At 27.8% G+C, this 19,580-nt stretch overlaps 2 protein-coding genes and 1 long non-coding RNA gene across 5 annotated transcripts in view; all 3 read right to left on the bottom strand.

Annotated features, from left to right (window-relative positions):
- The window catches only part of LOC101236651 (DNA polymerase eta), a 64,124-nt gene extending 51,131 nt beyond the window's left edge, over positions 1–12,993 (bottom strand). Inside the window, exons 1-2 of one of the 3 annotated variants that reach the window (XM_065799452.1) lie at positions 12,801–12,993; positions 8,471–8,614 (exon numbers count right to left, since the gene is read on the bottom strand). In XM_065799452.1, coding sequence (XP_065655524.1) covers positions 8,471–8,610 — 140 coding nt within the window. In that variant the 5' untranslated portion in view covers positions 8,611–8,614; positions 12,801–12,993. Of the gene's footprint in view, positions 1–8,470; positions 8,615–12,675 lie in introns of all 3 variants that reach the window. The other 2 variants (XM_065799451.1, XM_065799453.1) reach the window with 2 other exon arrangements.
- On the bottom strand, positions 11,275–12,596 carry LOC100202333 (F-box/LRR-repeat protein 12). Its single transcript, XM_065799454.1, has one exon. The coding sequence runs from the start codon at positions 12,543–12,545 to the stop codon at positions 11,472–11,474; it is 1,074 nt and encodes a 357-aa protein (XP_065655526.1). The 5' UTR covers positions 12,546–12,596; the 3' UTR covers positions 11,275–11,471.
- Positions 12,994–13,471: 478 nt separating the features above from the next.
- On the bottom strand, positions 13,472–16,007 carry LOC136081703 (uncharacterized). The gene is made up of 2 exons (XR_010639040.1): positions 15,909–16,007; positions 13,472–15,842 (listed from the first exon to the last, which is right to left on the bottom strand). It is a non-coding gene; the product is annotated as an uncharacterized LOC136081703 (long non-coding RNA).
- Between the last annotated feature and the right edge of the window lie 3,573 nt (positions 16,008–19,580).

Below are 19,580 nucleotides of genomic sequence, written 5' to 3'. Positions count from 1 at the left end.
TTATAATAAAACTTTACATATATTCAGTACATCTATGTAAATATGTTTATTACAACAGATAAGTTTCAGCATTAATCTTAATATTTGCAGATTATTGTATAATAAAAAATTTTGTGAAAATGTATATTAAAGAAAAGCTGTATTTATGAAAAAAAAAAAGAATAATTTTTGGGAAAAAAATATTTTCTTACTGTGTTTGGAGCAAGAAACCCGTGTTTTGTCATAAAAATTTGCTTCAAAACATTTGTTTTAAACAAAAATACAATGCGTTTTTACACCTTGTCTAAAAGAGAAAGGGCATCATTAGAAGATCTGTCCCAGATATGGCAACAGTATTCTATACAAGGACTGATTTGAGATATATAGAGATAAAGAATAGAATCCAGAGTAAGAAAGTGGCTAGCATGATAAAGAGATGCAACCTTAGCAGATGTTAATCTGCTGAAGTTGCATCTGCTATAAAATATATGGTTTCCAAGAAAGATAAGAGGTAAAAGTTAATCCTAGAAGATGAAGGGTGGATGACTCATCGGGTACCTTACCGTTCATAAATATAGAAAGATGTAGATTATTGCGATAACGATTAGCTGAAAAAAATTGATTTTATCTGAATTAAAGTTTATCAGCCACTGAGAGCCTTATGCTGTAATATAAGTGAGATCCTTTACAAGCTCAAATGCCCCCTACAAGCAATCAGAGAGTGTTGGCTTCTTATCAAGACGAGAATAAATGGTAGTATCATCAGCGAACAATGCTACTTTGGGTGTGAGAATATGTGGGAAATTGTTAATGTAAATTAAAAAGAGTTTAGGGACAACAATTAAACCTTGAGGAACCCCTGAAATTACAGGATATGAAGAGGAATGCTGTCCATCAAGGACAACTTTTATACCACAATTGGAAAGAAAGAATACAATAATTTTAAAAAAGTTACCAGATACTCCATTAGAAGAAAGCTTATGGAGAAGACCAGCATGCCAAACTTTATTTGAAAGCTTTAGAAATGTCAAGAGCGATAGCCTTTACCTCTTCTCCTTAATCTAATGCATGATAAAACCTATCGGTTATTACTGTTAGCAAATCAGCTCTAGAACCAGAAGATCGAAATCCATATTGATGATCAGAAAGTAAGTTATTAGATTCAAGATGAGAGACTAATTGTTTGTTAATTAAAGATTCAAAAACTTGTTTATGAGAGGAAGTAGACTAATGGGACGGTAGTTAGACGAGTCAGATTGCTCTCTAGAGTTTTTGAAAATAGGGATAGCCGCTTTCCAGCAGGCTAGAAAAAAAAGACTCTGATAAGCACTTGTTGAATAGTTTTGAAAGTATAGACGACAGCTCTAGAGAACCCTTCTGCAAGACTATAACAGGTATGTTGTGCAGATCATAAGCTGCAGAAGAGTCTAAGCAGAAAATCACTTTAGATACAGAAGCTGGAGTGATACAGATGTCAAGCAATGGATCAACCTGTTTGACGACTATTTCAGGTAGAATGAAACTAGTGGAATCAAGAGATGATATTGATAAAAAATTCTTAGCAAACAATTCAGCTTTGCCTTTAGGTGAGGTGACAAAGTCTGAACCATACAAGAGAGGTGGAACTACAGATTTCCCCTTATTATTGATACTGTTTAAGATTTTCCAGAAGTCACGAGATTTTATTTTTGTAATGAAATACGAGATTTCATTACCTGAGAATAGTGGGCTTTGGAGTTAGACAAAACCTTTTTACAATGGTTTCTAGCAATAATAAACAGACGTCTGTTTTCTAGAGAATTCTTTTGCTGATAGATATGGAAAGAACGATTTAGATTGGAAATTGTAGCAGTACAATGTAAAGAAAACCATGGAGAAGAGTGAGGCTTGACCTGGAATTGTCAAGAGGAATTATAAGATTCCATGCCAACCTGAATCCACAAAAATATGTAAGAAGCACATTTGTCAACAGGAAGACCAATAATTTCTACTCAAGGGTCATAACGAAGAGAATTACAGAAAGAGTAACAGTCAGCTTTAAGGTAGTTTTAAGAGGTATAATGATAGGGGGATTCAGATGATGAAGAAGAATGAGATATTAGTTTTAGAGAGATCAAACTGTGATCAAAAGCACCTAAGGGTGAATGTGGAGAAACTGAGCACTGACTAGGATCAGAAACAAGACATAAGTCGAGTAGAGAAGGTAAATGATTCGAGTTGTCTGGAAAGTGAGTTGGAAAGTTGACTATTTGAGTTAGAGATTGAGAAAGGCAAAAGTTGTGGGCTTTAATGCCTGCAGAGTCACTGACACTAGAGCCAAGCCATTCAGTGTGATGAGCATTAAAGTCACCGACAACAACAATATTGGCTGATGGATAAAAAGAGAGGGCTTGGTCAATAGGTTCAGAAATAACATCAAAAAGAGTGCAGCCTTGAGATGAAGGAGAGTGATATAGAACAAAGAGAAAGAAAATAGAGTGAAGTGGTGCTAAACGAAAGCACATAAAAGAATAGTCTGTGGATTCAAACTTAGTTTCCCGACAAATGGGTGAATTTTTACGAATGCAAATGCCCAGGCCAAGCATGTGACTATTGGAGTTTTTACGAATTAAAGGAAGATAACCATCAACACTAAGATCACAAGATAAGACAGCTGAACTCAAATTAGTCTTACAAAGAGCAAGTAGGTCTGGTGAACTTGCAAGAAATAAGACTCAACAGAATAAAAGTTACTTCAAAGACCACAAATATTAGTGGATGATAGATTTAAAAAAAGCACTTTAAAAAGTAACAAATTATTGTAATAAAGTAAATATACTTCCTTACACCCCAACGCAACAAATTTTGCAGTAAGTATCTTTAAATTTAAACAGTCCTATTATTTTATTAGATGCTACAGAATGAAATTTAGTATACTTCGGTAAACATGGTGCTTGTTATCTAAATATTACTACTACGCTAATTTAATAGTAGTAGTACTTTTCTTTAAATAAAATAAGACTGTTATTTGTGGACATGTAAGTGTATTTATATAAATTTGCGTATATTTCAGTAAATTTTTAATTTCTCTTTATCTACATGTATATTTTCTCTTAGATAAAAAAATAAGGTATAGAAAAAAGTAAAATAAACTCTGCTGGAAGTTGTCAAAAGAATGTTGTGTTATGCTTCTTTTTAAGGTATCTAATTATATATTTAGATTTTTAAATTTGTTCTTAAATGGGTTTTTTTTTAATTACTTTTAAATAATAATATACTGACTAACATTGTCGAAAAAATATGGATAAATCCTAAATTAAATTGTTATAGGTTTTTATTTTTAAAATTGTTATTTTAAATAATAATAATAAATTATTTTAATTTTTGTTTATTAATTTTCGACCTCAATGGTAAACCAGTGGTTAAACTTATGAGTTAAATTGTATATCATATATTGTAAAGTAATTGCATTTGATTTTTTTTTTAATATATTGCTTTACATTACATAAGGCATTTTGATTTTTTGGTTTTTTTTTCTTTTAAATAGTTAAATAAATTTGTTTTATAGATAAGAAACCAAGTAAGATTCAACATGTTTTTGTTTATATTATTAGGTAATATCTTTGTTATTAGAATTGTAGGTTTTTGTTGATTTTTACTTGAACATTATTATCTCTTGTAGATATGTTTACAACTTTAGATTATTAATATTTTGATATTTTTAATTTCTTTTCTTTTTTTTTTTTAATTTTTCAATTTTTAAATAATAGCGATACATCAAAGTTGTTTATTTTACTCTTATGTTCACTTAAAATAGTAGTAAATAATTTTATAGAAAAGAACATAACTCTTTTGAAATTCTTTTGTTTTTATTGGTTACTACAGTAGTAACACCGCTGTTAATATGTTTATTGATAATAGTAAAATTGAAATGGATGATATTAGGCTTAATTAAATTATTAGAAGAAACACTATCAACTTAAAAGTAATTGATAATTTAGTTAAATGATTAGGCAAGCTGAAATTAATTTTCATCAAAATGTAAGAAATGCTCTTCAGTAAGAAGAAATTAATTTATACCTAAATTAGAACATCATGGTTAGATGAGTTGAAAGCAATTATTACATAAATGAAAGAGATAGACCTAATGGAGAAATGAACCAGATCTGTCAGCATTGATGTGCAAAAAAATATCTTGATGAAGCACATTTTTTATGTTGCTATATTAGAAAGGTAGTTTTCATTTCCACTAGCACATTTTTTATGTTGCTATATTAGAAAGGTAGTTTCCATTTTCACTATTTCCGCAATCTTTACAAGACCTACAGGAAGTTACATATATCATAATTCCAATATCAATTTTTTTAAATATATTAGAATTTAATATGCCTGTCTTTATTTTGCTTTATTTACTGATAATGTGGTTTAATCTATGAATCATAGGCTGCCATGTTTTAAAACATGTGGTCAAGTTTTTCATTGTGTAGATAATCTTAGACCAGATCAAGATATTTCCTCAACATTATTGACTGATTATCTTTGACGCACTTGCAGCAGTAAACTTTATAAAGCAATAACATCGCAATCAACTTTGCTTACATAATTTAATGCGAACATAATTTAATGTTTTTTTTGCAAACTATAGTTAGTGAGGTTGCAGTTGTACTCATTGGAGAAGATGGTGTTTTACTTGCTTCCAGGGAAGTTATTTACCCTAAAGGTCATTTAGAAGTTATATTGAGTATGTCAGCTTACTTAGATTCTATGGCTTATTCACTTTTTTTCCAAGAAATGACATAATTGGTTCACAACCCTGAACATAAAACATTGGTTAGAAATCATGTTAAATCATGGCAAGAAACTATTTCAGCAATATGATGCTGATGCATATGTTAAAATTGAAGAGCAGTGTCTTTCATAGAAATAACCAAAGCAAACTTGATGCCTTACATGAAGATGTAAGCAACCTTGGTAACAACCATAATGATAGACCAGGGTGCATTATAGTTCTCTATTCACATAGTAAGTCTTAAAAAAACTATGAAAATGCTATGCTTATAATTAAAAATTAAAAAGTTAAAGTAATAAAAAAGATCTGGTAAACCAAATCTTTTTATTACTTTTTGTCTGCAACCCAATATAGTGGTGTGTGGTAAAAACCCAATATAGTGCCAGGTGGTCTTAATTTCTGTTAATTATTTTTTACTAAAGACACTTTAGAACTAAGACTAAATATAAATCTTACTATAATCAGTATCAAAATATAATTACTAGAATTTGTTAAGCTATGTATCTTCTTTTTTTTTTTTTAAAGTTATCAAATATAATTTCTTGGACCCATCAGATAAGTGCTAATATTTATATTTTAACTGAAATTCAACCTTATCTATATCTACTTTTTATTATACTCAACTTTTTGTTTATCATTACTTTTAGATATTCTTCGATATCGCGACTGATAAGTTAAAGATTATTACAATAACTTGCCGATGTCATTAAAAACAACAACTTAAGTTATGAATATAAAAACTTATTGTAACTTTTTTTTAACACAGTGCCTTTAAAACACAGTCTGTCTCCTCACTGTTTAACCAAAGTTTATTAATAAAGGAGATCACTATAGGAACACTCTGTTATTACTAAGCTCTTAGGTATTTTTTGGTACCATAATTAATTATGACCATGTTTAAGAAATGTTTCACGAGTCACTAATTCACAATATTAAATAAAGAAATTAATGCTCCCCTTTAATAATAAACTTATTCTAAAATACAATAATAAATCTGTAAAATAATGCTTTTGTAGTTTAAGATGATCTTTTTTTTTTTTTGGTATTGGTAAGTTGTACTTGGCTTTCCTTCTCTGGTGCTTGTTGTTATTAAAAAGAACATAATATTATAGGTTAGGTGGTCTTTACTAAATGCCAAGACCAATAAAAGCGAGCAAAACCAAAAAGATTATATTATATAGATAAGGCTGCCATTTCCTGATTTTTACGGAGGAGAGCACAACGTTAAATTAATTAAAATTTTCATAGCATTCTTCAGCAGAAAAACCGGGACAATGGCAGCCCTATATATAGATAAATTTGTATTTTATATTTTTCAGATAATATATCAAGTAAAATTGTTATTTAATTATTACAAACTCATATTAAGGGTTGCTTACTGCTAGTATTATTACTACTACTAAATGGATGCTGGAGAACACTTATTTTGTTCTCATATTAGTGGATAGGCTAGTTGAAGTTGCAGTTTAGATATACAGTGGGTTGCATAAATATAGAATCAGTTGATTTTTAATATGATTATTTTTATGTTTTTTTTCATTTAAAGCAAACAAAAAAGTTAATAATTTAAATTGTTTTAAATTTTATTAAGAGTGGTTTTATAAACAAAATAAGAAAAAAAGTTTTTCAAAAAAAAAAATTTAAGATTAGAAAAGGCTTGATTAGAAAAACATTACGAGGCATGATCGTAATGTTTTTCTAATCAACTCACTCTTGCTGTTGGCAAAAGTTTACTTTTGAGGGACTCTTTGTAGTTGCACTGGTTAATTCTGCCGTTATAAATGTTGTATGATCCTGTTCCTTTATTGGAGAAGCATCCCTATATTCCAACTAATCCTCCTCAGCCTTGGTACACAAAATTGCTCTTTGAATTTTTCACCAGCCAGCCTCTTGATGATTAATCTTGACTTGCGATTTATCACCTCAAAATTGGATTCGTGGCTAAAAATGACTTAGGCCCAGTCTTCTACAGACCAGTGAAGTCTTTCTCTATACCACTTTAATCTTTTTAGGTGATATGAGACACCCAAAAGTGGTTTTCGAGCAGCGACATAGCAGTCTAAGCCTTCCTTATTTAGGCATCTTTGTACAGTCCATCTACTAACACTAACATTACCAGGCGTATTTGTGAACCCTTTAGCAAGTTCGCGGTAAGAAATTTTAGGGTCTTATCTAACCTTTTAATAGAGATAACTTTGGTCTCTTGAAGTTAGCTTTAAAGGCCTACTAAGCCTTGGTAAATCTTTGACATCATTATGTAGCTAGTGGTTTTTCAACGTTGTTTGTACACATTTAAGCAAAACATTGCACATTTGAGCTATATCTCGTTGGCTTTTTGTTTTATTTTTTAGCAGACCTACAATTTGCCATCGTACCTTGTCTGAAACAGCTTTTCTGCCCATTTTTGTCTTTATACTTTACCAAATAATTACCAATGCGAATAACTCAAGATATAAAAATGATAATTTTATTTTCGCAAGAATGTTTATATAGTTCAAAAGAAATCAACCACCAAATTTTAGATCGCTTGGATAACATTTCATTAAGATATTTCAACTTAAGTCGTTAAATATTGACTCTATATTTTTGCTACATTAGAAATACAGGTATGTTCTAATTAAATTAATTATTACTCAAGACTGGTTAACCTAACGAGTTCCATTTATATATCATTCGATAGAGAACCAATTAATTGAGACATTTAATAGCTTTTAGTCGTATTAATTAACTGGTTTCAAAGATAATTGTGAAAAAAAAACAAAAATTTCACACAAACAAAGTAGTGACTCTATATTTATGCAACCCACTGTATATAGCTATAAAATTTAATGACCAAAAGAAAAATCTCTTTTTTGAGCAGGACAACAAAAAAGGTTTTTTTTATTGTCCTACTCCTTGCAATTACATAATAAGTAATACTTTTTTATAAAATTTTCAGGGTAATTATTATAACCTATTAATTTGGTTCTGCTAAATGCTGTTTTTCTTTAATATAATCAGATAAATAAGCACAATTTTTTTTGCAACATTATAAAGATTGTTCTTTTTGGTGTGATAAGTGACATTATTCAAATAATCATTTGGTGACATAATTCAAATAATCATGCTTGCTTCTTTATATCTTTTTATCAAAAATCAAAAAAGATTACTAGAGGGTGGAATTAGTATTATATGTGGATCATTGTTACCTTTACACTAACATGCTTCTAAACCATGAAAGTGTGGTAGGGGAATTTGTTTAGAAGGATTGAAATTCTGGGTTGAAAATTATAATGATCTAACACTTTGAATATATACTCAAGTAGTTATCAAAATAATGTATAACTAGTATCAGATATCAGAAAAGTAAAGCTAGGGGGGGTCAAAACTATATAAGGTCATTTTACAAGGTTTGCTGAAGGTTACGAAAAAGATTTAACTTTGATGATCTAATAAAGATGATGATTCATTTTTATGATTTTGATTTTATAAACAAATCCAACCATTAAAATAATATTTTTTTTTTTTTTTAACAACTTCTTATATTACTATTATACTATTTTCCATCATTTTACCATCATCATTTGTCAGTTCTTCATATGATAATTATCTTATTTAAAGATTGTATTATTAACATTAGATTAATTCTACCTGTACAATATTTTTTTTAAAGGAAGTATTACAGTTACACAAGACAACAGATTTCAAAGACAACAAATTTCAAATAATTATTTATTATTTTACCCTCCACCTTTCCATGCATTATATTGCACAACAGCACAAGGTTTTCCAATAAGTTCAGGATTTTTCCTTTGTACTACTTGAACATAGAAGCAATCCATGTCAACAAGAAGTACCACTCGATTTTTGCCATGGGAACTCATCAGACTAAAAAAAGTTAAACATGAAAAAACATGAAAATTAATTGTATTGTTATTAAAGGAAAATTTATAAGTATATATTTTTTCTTTTTACAACTCCTAAAGTATTAAGTTGAATTATTATTAATAATTTTGGAAATTGAATAATCATAACAATCACCGCAATTATTGTAAGGAAATTTGGCATGCAATCGCATTTAATTATTTCAAGATGATCAAACAAATTTTGTTAATACATTCTTAACAATTTAATTTTCTAGTTTTTGTTTAATTATGCTATTAAAGCAAATATACATTTTTATCATTAAATTAAATAAATATTGTATAATGCAGCTTTTTTTTTTTAAGTAAACTTTTTTATCTAGTAATAAATAAATTTTTATTAAAAAATAAAAAAATTCTTTTAAATCCAAAATCAAAATTTTCACAATACAACTTATTTCAACAAGTTAGTAAATAAATAAAAAAAATACAAATAAAAGCTCCGGTTAAGGTTCTATTGATTTAAACTACTTATCATTGAAAATTAATAAAATTGCTTAAAAAGTGCCTAATAAAATATAATCAAAAAAAAGCTAAAAATAAAACATATATTTAAAATATAACATACATTTAAAATAAAACATATATTTAAAATAAAAAATATTTAATTAAAATTCTAATTAAAAGACTAAACATAATTAGAACCTCAGTTTTTGACAGACAATTTGATACAAAGGGGTTATTATAAAACATAAAAACAAGGTCTGCCATTTTTTTGTTCAAGCTCAAACACTTTTAGGTCGGCATTTAGGTCAACTTTGCCAAATGCTGACCATAATTCTGAGGGTTGATATATATATATATATATATATATATATATATATATATATATATATATATATATATATATATATATATATATATATACATATATATATACATATATAAACATATACAGCCCTCGGTATGAGAACGGAGAACAAACATTCTTGTAACATTACCATTACAAGCATATGTTTGTAACGTTAATGTTACAACAATATATTCATAACAAGAATCATTTATTGTGCCGTCAAAAAATTCTTTAGAAGAGCATTGTCTTTGGGTTTTTGCACTAGCTATCCATTCATTTATTAATATTATTTTTTTGATAAAAAATTTGACAAAGAGCTACAAAAGTTTTTACTGCTTATAAAAAATGTTTTATTCTTTCTTATTGTAATAGAATCCAGGCATTATAAGAATTATTACAAAAATTGAAAATTTCACAATATAATTGAATAATATATTAAAGTAGTACAAAATACATAAATCATTGTATGAAATAAAAATTGTTATGCAAAATTTTAAAGTGTAGTAATTTTATTTTTTATCAGTTGAATAATTTTATATTTCATCAATACAATTTAGAGTGTAATAGCTTTATATTTATCAGTTAGTCCAATTTAATCAAAAACATTTGCATGGCACTCTTTAAATTTTTTTTTTTTCTTTGCAACAACCATGCCTTTTAAAAAGCATTGCAGTTTATTAGGCACATATAAAAATGACATCAATAATTATACTTTTGAGAGAAAAATTTAACTTTTGCAAGAGCCGTAAATCGCTCTTTTAATCATTTTAAAGGTGTGTGATCAAGAGCAAGAGCTAAAGGTCTCACTTCCCACCAAGGAAATATATATATATATATATATATATATATATATATATACATATATATATATATATATATATATATATATATATATATATATATATATATATATGTATATATATATATATATATATATATATATATATATATATATATATATATATATATATGTATATATATATATATATATATATATATATACATATATATATATATATACATATATATATATATATATATATATATATATATATATATATATATATATATATATATATATATATATATACTCAAGTTTAAATTAGCGTATGTGCTTAGAAGTTTTGCTAGTCTTTAAAGCTTTTTTAGAAAAAGAAGAAAAAAACTATAAATAATAAAAGAAAAGATTACTGGCCCATGTCAAACATTCAATCAATATAGCAGCTATGAAATAGCTAATATATGTACTAACCCCTAGAGCAGTAGGCTATTTCAGTATGATGTCACAGTGCCTATCTAAACATAAATATGCATGTTTGTATGTATGTATTGTTGTATGTATATGCATGTTTGTTTGTATGTATATGCATGTTTGCATGTATGTTTATGCGTATATACAGACCTCAGAATTAGAAAAATAAGGTCAGTAATTTATTGCTCATCTTGAACTATTGTTAGTCGACACAAAATTTTAAATACAAAGGTTTCACTAAAACAATATGTAATCGAGGTCTGCAAAAACTCCTCTGAAACTTTTGGATTGGCATTGCTGCATGCTGACCTTAAGTCAGAGGACTGTTTTTATATATATATATATATATATATATATATATATATATATATATATATATATATATATATACATATATATATATATATATATATATATATATATATATATATATATATATATATTATATATATATATATATATATATATATATATATATATATATATATATATATATATATATATATATATATATATATATATATATATATATATATATATAACTTTTCTATAAATAAATATTTATTTAAACTATTTAAGATTCAGATTACAACTATTTATTCAATTAGTAATAAATACAAATTTAAAACAAAAGATTTTTAAAATTTCCAATTAAGTATTATTTTGTTAGCATTTATAAATATAAAAATTATTAAAATTTTATTGATCATTATATGTAAATGCATAAGAATGTTAATTTAAAATTAAATTTTCAACTTCAAAAGGACAGCACAAACTTTATAGGTTGCTTTGGCGTTTAACATCAAGACATTGATTATAATCATAGTTGTTTAAAAAACATTCTGAAACAGTGTCATTCGCTTGCCATTTAACATCACAAAAACAAAGTAATCCACAAACCTCTCTAACTTTACTATCTGTATACTTATTATTTCCTCCAATGTCAAGAAGTCTTAATGATTTTGATTGTTTTATAATAACATCAAGAGTATTATTGGTGAGCTCATGACATTTAAATATATCTAACATTCTTAATGTTTCTCCAACACTTCCATGAAATAACTTCCTGATACCATCATCAGTAATTAAATGACAAAACCTTAAACAAAGCTCAAGAAGTTGTTGTAACTGAGACAAATAATGCATGACAACATTATTAACTGCAGGAACTTTAGATAAATCAATAGTAGTTAAAAACTTCATGCTTATAGTGATTGATGGAATACCACGTGCTGATATTCTATAGCAATTTTGTAAATACAATTTCTCAAGTGAACTAATATAAGAAATAGCCTCTAAATCATTATTGCACAACTTTGTGCAATCAGTTAAATTTAAATACTTTAATTTTGTAAAACAGCGACCAGATTTTAATGGATCAAACCAACCTAATGACAAAATTGATCCTTTTAAGGACAAACTATGTAAATTTATTGGAAGTGCCTCTATATTTATAGAGTGAAAATCAAACAGTTCTAAACTAAGTGCAGTTATATAAGGACATTGTTTTTGAAGATCCTTTAAAAATGCAAGTGATAACATTTCGATTTTATTTGGTGACTTAGCACCACATAAATGAACAGATGAAGTTGATATAGTGAGTTTTTTACGAAGTACATTCCATAGTTGTTTTAAACCAAGTGGTTTCATACGTGAATCAAAATGTTTTGTAAGTGTCTTGTCTTGGGTTAAATGGTACCAACGACGACATACACGAGCTGCATTAGACAAAGAAAATGAATCCAAATGTTGAAAAACAAATAATATCATATGATCTGATAGCAACTTTAATAATAAACAGTTTTCGTTAAATTCAGATTCTAGCAATCTCTTTTTTATCTTTTTAGACATTATTAATTTATCTAAAATAATTATAATTAAAAAAAAAGTTTCGCTTTGTAAATATGAAATCTAAGGATTTTAAAAATTATTCATTCATTTTACTTAAAAAATATAACATAAGTAACAATGATATATTTACCAGATTTTTTTTTTCAACACGTTATTTAAAAAATTTTAAAGAGTAATTGATTAAATAGTGATAAAAATATAATTATGTAAGAATTAAAGTGAATAAACCGGGGGTCAATGTTACAAATTTTTTACCTTGGTAAAACCAGGGCTGTGGGGTTCTTAAAATTTACTAGCGCTTCATCCGTGCTAAAATGCGTTTATTTCATTTTATTTGTAAGACTCAAATAAAGATTTTTTGCAAGACTTTACTAACTCAACGCGTAGAGTACGAGAAAATTTAGCAAGAACTTTTTTATTAAAATGATACCAAAACAAAGGTTGATCTAAGTAATGAAGTTATTGGCACCCCGTTATTTTGATTATTTTTATTTAGCTAGATGTTATTTGTTTTACAATAACGCACTAGGGTGTTATTGTAGAAATATACATAACCTTTTTATGTCAGTTATAACATTATAATGACACTATTATGTTTATGATGTTTATACATGACATTATTCGTATTACTTTGCTATATTATATTATCATTTAACAATACTTATGTTTTTATTTGTTCTACATTTTACTTCATTATTTGTGTGTGTATATATATATATATATATATATATATATATATATATATATATATATATATATATATATATATATATATATATATATATATATACAGTGCCGGATTAAAGGCGTCTGGGGCCTCTGGACACTTGATGTTTGGGGGCCCCCCTTATAAACAATACATAGAATTATTTTTGTTCTACCCACTTTCACTACTCATTTGAAAATTTTAAAAATAGAAAACAAAATTAGTAAATTTGTACTTTATTTTCAAACAGAGGTACAGAGTAGGCTTACAATTACACACAGAAAAATAAATTATTCGTAAACTATATATAAGTATTTGGGTTTTTTTATATATCTACTTATCTTGCTTTTGCCACAGCAAATCTAGAAATCAATTCTGCATAATTTAATTCTTTTACAAAACATGTTTAAAGTATATAATGCTAAATGCATTTAATCGATCTTGGCACATAACAGAACGTTTTTGATTTTTAATAAGCGCCAATTTCAAAAATGATCTTTCACCTTCGCAGACACCACATGCTATTGTTAAATATATCCTAAAAGCAATTGCCACGTTTTGATAACATTTTTTAGAATATCTTTAAAAATTTCAAAAATGTTTACTTCTGCACATGGTTTGTTTTGACCAATCTGAATGTTTACGTGGTCATGGAAGTGAAGTTCATTTTCGAACTCAATTTCTCGATCATTAGAATATTTTTGTTGAAGGTGTCTTGCTCGATTTCTTATATCCAGTAAATGTTTATTGTTTAAATCGAACAAAACTGAAAAATTTAGTTGAACATTTTGATAACATGATGAACGTATTTCCATTTCAACAATTAAACTGTCAACAATTACTAAATACACCTGAGTGTTAAATTTTTGCTGTGGAGTTAGTGAACATTCTGTATTTCTTTCCTCCAGAAGTAGCTTTCGCTTTATAAGTCGCCGTTGTTCTCTTTTGTGATTGATTTCAAATTCATCAAGATTTAATTGTTCTTTAATTTTTGCTAACATTTGGCGAGCTTCACCTTCATAATACGTAAAATTTTCTTGAATTGTTTTCAAGTATTCTGTCAAACTTTTCATATGATCAACAACTACAATCAATGTGACTCTTTCTTTTTGAAATATTACATTCACCCTATTTATTCGTTTCAATATATCATTCCAAAATAAGCACAGAATGCATGTTTCAAGTTCCAGTAATTTGCACGTAATATTTTTTGACTCATTAATAGTATAAGTGTTTTGTTCACTGTCTTCTACAATATTCTGTAAGCTTTTCAGAATTTGTATAAAGTGTTGTTTTAAGGCTTTTATAGCATCATGTCTAGCTGACCAGCGTGTTTCAGAACAAGATTTAAGGAATGTGCACTGCACAGAACATATTCGGCTGAAACACAGTTTCAGCTAAGCTACTACCTTTGTGACTTTTAATTGGTATAAATTTTAGAAAACGTTCAAATATTTCAAAGGTGGCTGGATTAACATGGCGTATTATAAAGGTAAGTTGATCTACATGTTGAACGTCGGGAGTAGAATCTACTATTATACCGAAATATTTTGATTTTTTGACCTCTTTTAAAATCATTTCGGTAATATGTTTGCCAACCAATTGAATAAATTCATCACAAATTGTTGATGACAAGTACGATACATTTCCCCCACCAGAATTTCCAAATTTTTCTATATGACTTGCAAGAAAAGCATCTTTCTATATGACTTGAAAGGAAAGCATTATACTTTGCCAACAACTCCAACGAACCTAAATAATTGTCATTAATAACAGAACCGATAATTTCATTTTCTCCTCTTAGAGCTAGACCTCGTTCGCACAAAAATCAAATAACATCTATAATTCTTTGCAAAACTTTTTTCCAATAATCACATTGAGATTTATATAATTTACAAAAATTTAAACCTTGCTTTTTTTGATCGAGTACATCAACTCTGAAAGGAACAAAAATGTAAATGACTATTTTCATGTGATAACAATCGTGATGCCGCATTTTTTCAATCACTAAATCCCGTTATTACCATTTCAATTGATGTAGGAGAAAATCATTTACAAACGCCACAATACAACATTTTGGTCTTTGGAGAAAAAATTAACCAAGTACGATCTGCTTCTTCGCCATTTATCATTTTACGTTTAAAAATTGATTTTGAAAGAACACGCTGTTTATTTCCGATTACCTGCACAGTAGAATTTATAAATTCTGCATTGTCAAATTCCACATTTTGTAGAATAAATTCTTTTTCGATGAAGTAAGATATTAGTTCCTCAGAGGATTTCCAGTTGGCAGGATCATTACTATAAGTGTCGTAGTTAAAATTACAATTAGATTCAATAGAATAGACTCTTCCTCCAATGTATTAAAATTCCCGTCGTTCATTAGCATTGCATTTACATTTGTCGCCTCCTGCATATCAGTATCATTACCACCACAATTTAATTCTGGTAACGTTGAAGATGTTGAAGTTGATGTCGATGGTTTGTCAATAAATCCTAGCAATCACATTTGTCCTTTTGCAACTTCCTTCATCGTCTTTTCATGTAATTTTTTCTTTTCAACTCCGCTTAAACATAGTCGTTTCATGGTCCTAAAATCCAATTAAGTAAATAATTAAACTTTGTTTTTAATTTCAATTAACAATAGTTTTCCTTACCTGTTTTTCTTTTTATAATTAAAATTTAAATTATAACTTATTGGTTAAGTAAACAAAGTAAACAAACGAAACGACTCGATTTATCTTAATATTAATACTAAAGTTAACTTTGAATAGTGCGCATAGTTACGCACGCTTTCGTTAGTTACGACGATTTTTCTTAACTACTATAGGCTGTTTGAAACGTTTGATTTTCTTTTTTCTTAGAAACAATGCATTATTGCCGTGCTCAAAGGGTGAGAAATTCGACCCGTTTCGCATAATGATTTGAAAATGCAAGTTTTATATTAGTGTGTTCTAACAATTAAAATTTTTAGTAGTATTTGTTTTTAAAATTAAACTTTACACTCGTTCGTTTCAAAATAAAATTTTAAATAAATACTCATTTCTTGAGTGAATAAATACAAATTCAAAAAATATTTTTTTAAATAAAAAATTAATATTAAAAAAAATTTTTTTTTAATATTAATTTTTTATTTAAAAAAATATTTTCTGAATTTGTATTTATTCACTCAAGAAATGAGTATTTATTTAAAATTTTATTTTTTAGTTTTTAATATGGGGCCCCTTCTACACCGGGGCCCCTATATATATATATATATATATATATATATATATATATATATATATATATATATATATATATATATATATATATATATATATATATATATATATATATATATATATATATATATATATATATATATATATATATATATATATGTTTGTGAGACTAGAACAATTAAACAGTTTGATATGGTACATTTTAACAATAATTGCATCAGAAATGTAAAAAAACTCTTTCTGAAATTCAGGAACACCTCGGCTAATAGCCTCGTACCAGTTTTCAGGTATACATAGAGTTCCCAAAAAACCGCATTTATAAAAACCGTGGTTTCGGTTTTAATTAAAAAAAAACCGCGGTTAATCGTGGTTTTCGGTTTTTTTTGTTATGTAATAAAACTTATGTAAGTTTATCTTGCATTGTTTATTAAAAAAGTTATTTAAACAAAGTGTCCTAACATTATGTTTATATTTCGAAATAAAACTTACAATGACTTCTTTTCCTTTAAAAAAATTTTTCTTTCCCTTAAAAAAGTTTTAAGAAAACTAAAGATTTTGACGATTCATCAGATAATCGTGATCTAATTTTTGTGCAGAAACTAGTCCAACTCGAAAAAACGCGTTCGGCCTCTGTTGAGGTGGGCTTTGTAGAGAGTATCGCATTGTAAATTTTTTCAAGATTTTCTGTTCTTTTGCCTTTATCGGTACAACAAAAACTTTCTTGCTTTAGCGATTTGAATTGACCAGTAGATTTAGGCAAGTGTGTGATGTTATCTTTATTGAGAAGTGCGTTTGATTCAACCTTAAAAGAAACAGGTGAACTTTCTGATGTTATACTTGGTGCTTCGGCTAGTAGTAGTTCCTCATCATTAGAAGTAAATCCAAAAAGCCTAAACGCAAGTTTTTTAGCAAAATTTAAGGTAAAAAGTAAAGATAAAGGTTAAAGATTAAGGAAGCGGTTGATAGAAGACTTGAAAAGTTGTAGGTAGGATGAGTCACAACATCATTTAGATGGGAAAGAGTTCTAAAGGGTTAAAGTGTTTAGCACTTGACAAATAAAAGTTTTTAAAGCATGCAAAGACAAATACAGTAAAAAGATAAGATTTCGCTAAATGTCGATTCAAACGAGGATGAAATTTGGTTGATGGAACTAGTAATTATAGTTCCTTTGAGCAGCAACCATGATAGTATTTAATGAATAGAGAAAAAGCTGCAACTTTCTCCTATTCAACTACTTAAGCTTTTCTCCCATCCAACTACGTTTACTATACGTTTACTATACGTTTTTGGATCATATCTATAAGAGAAAGAGCATCATTAGATAAACCAGCCCAAATATGACAACATTATTCCATACAGGGGCAAATAAGAGATTTTTAGAGTTAAAGAATGGAGTTAGGAGTAAGATAATGGCGAGAACAATAAAAGAGAAGCAACCTTAGCAGATGCCAAGCTTTTTCATGTCTTGATGACGTGAAGAAAAGGACAAAGTGTGAGGGTAACCATATATAAGAATGTCGACAGTATTTCGATAGTTGTTTGGAGTAAATAACTGATTTTTGTCGGTTTTGAAATTTATAAGCTGTCGGTTTTAAGTGATCGAAAAGAGAAAACATTTTGTTAAGATAAGAGTATAAAGTTGAGTCATTAGCAAATAGAGTTAGTGAAGAGTTCAAGTTGTCTGGAATGTTGATAATAAAGACTAGAAATAAAATAGGACCAAGGAGAGAACCTTGACGAACCCTAGAAGTTACTGGAAATAAAGATAAATGTTGGCCTTCGAGGATAACTCTAATAAGGCGGTCAAAAGCAAAAGCCCTAGTCTTAAAGCCCCCATCTGATGCATTATAAAATCTTTTAGTCACAGCAGTTAGCAAGTCAGTCGTAGTAAAAGAGACTCGAAAACCGTATTGGTTCTCTCACAGTAAGGTATGAGACTCAACGTAGGATGCTAATAAAAGACTGATAGAACGATATTTAAAGGGATCAAAATGATCTCCAGAATTTTTAAAAATGGAAACCACAGATACCATTTTCGAGCAGGTAAGAAAACAAGATTCAGTCAAGCATTTATTAAACATTTTATAAAAAATTAAAGAGAGCTCTGAAAAATACTTTTGTAAGATTATGACAGAAACGTTGTCTGGACCACAAGCCGTAGAAGAGTTTAATTGAGGTATGACTTTACAAGCGGAAGCTAAAGTTCTTTGAATGTTCAAAATTTAAAAAACCTGTTTAATTGGAATGGAAGGTAGAAAATAGCCATAAAATTTAAGAGTTGAATTAGAAGAAAAGCTCTTTGCAAATAGTTTATTCTTGAGAGAGGTGTTAAGATTAGTCCCATGAATTAGAGATGAATAAGAGAGTTGAAGAGTTTCCAAAAGTCTAAAGTCTAATTTCTAAGATAAGATACGAGATTTAGTGAACAGATATAATGGAACTTAGCATCAGACAGCACCTTTTTGCATTGATTTCTTGCATAAATAAATAGGCGTTTGATCAAAAGAGAATTGTTCTTTGAAAAAGATGAAAGAAAATAATTACGATTAAATATAGCAACTGCACAAGAGGATGAGTTTATATTGCAACTGCACAAGAACCATGAAGTAAAATGAGGCTTGACTTCAAATTGAAGAGAAAAAGTAAAAGCTTCTCTTTCTGCCTAGATCCAGGAGGTTACGTAGGAAGCACTTTTTACTCTTTTTACTTCAATAATATCGGTGAATATAAAAGATATTTTCTATGATATTAATTTTTTTTTGAAAGTGAGTGAAATTGAGCACAGTTATTTTTCATTTCAATATTTACTGAAAGTTTATTTACTTTATACCAGTCGCAGATTTGTTTAAGTTCTAAGTTCAAAATTTCAAATTATGAAGTAATATTGTTATGCGATAAAATTAATTTGTTTCGTTGGCAATCATTATTGTTTTCAGGAAGAATTTTATAGAGATCTTTGATATATATAAGAAAAAAAAGAGGTCCGAATATAGGACCTTGTGGCAAGTCACTAGTAATGTTTAATAGAGTTTTTGCCGATTTAGCGTGAACGTGTATATATTAAGCACAAATATTTAAACAACTTTTTACAAATTGTGAAAAAAA

This window comes from Hydra vulgaris, chromosome 06 (genome assembly GCF_038396675.1).
Source record: "Hydra vulgaris chromosome 06, alternate assembly HydraT2T_AEP".
Lineage (NCBI taxonomy): Eukaryota > Metazoa > Cnidaria > Hydrozoa > Anthoathecata > Hydridae > Hydra > Hydra vulgaris.
The sequence above is the reverse complement of the archived record's forward strand: the minus strand, read 5'-3'. Positions and strand labels throughout refer to the sequence as shown.

What these genes read in the sequence shown, in the direction of transcription:
- LOC100202333 (XM_065799454.1), bottom strand. Translation starts at nt 12,545, where the DNA reads ATGTCTAAAAAGATAAAAAAGAGATTGCTAGAATCTGAATTTAACGAA.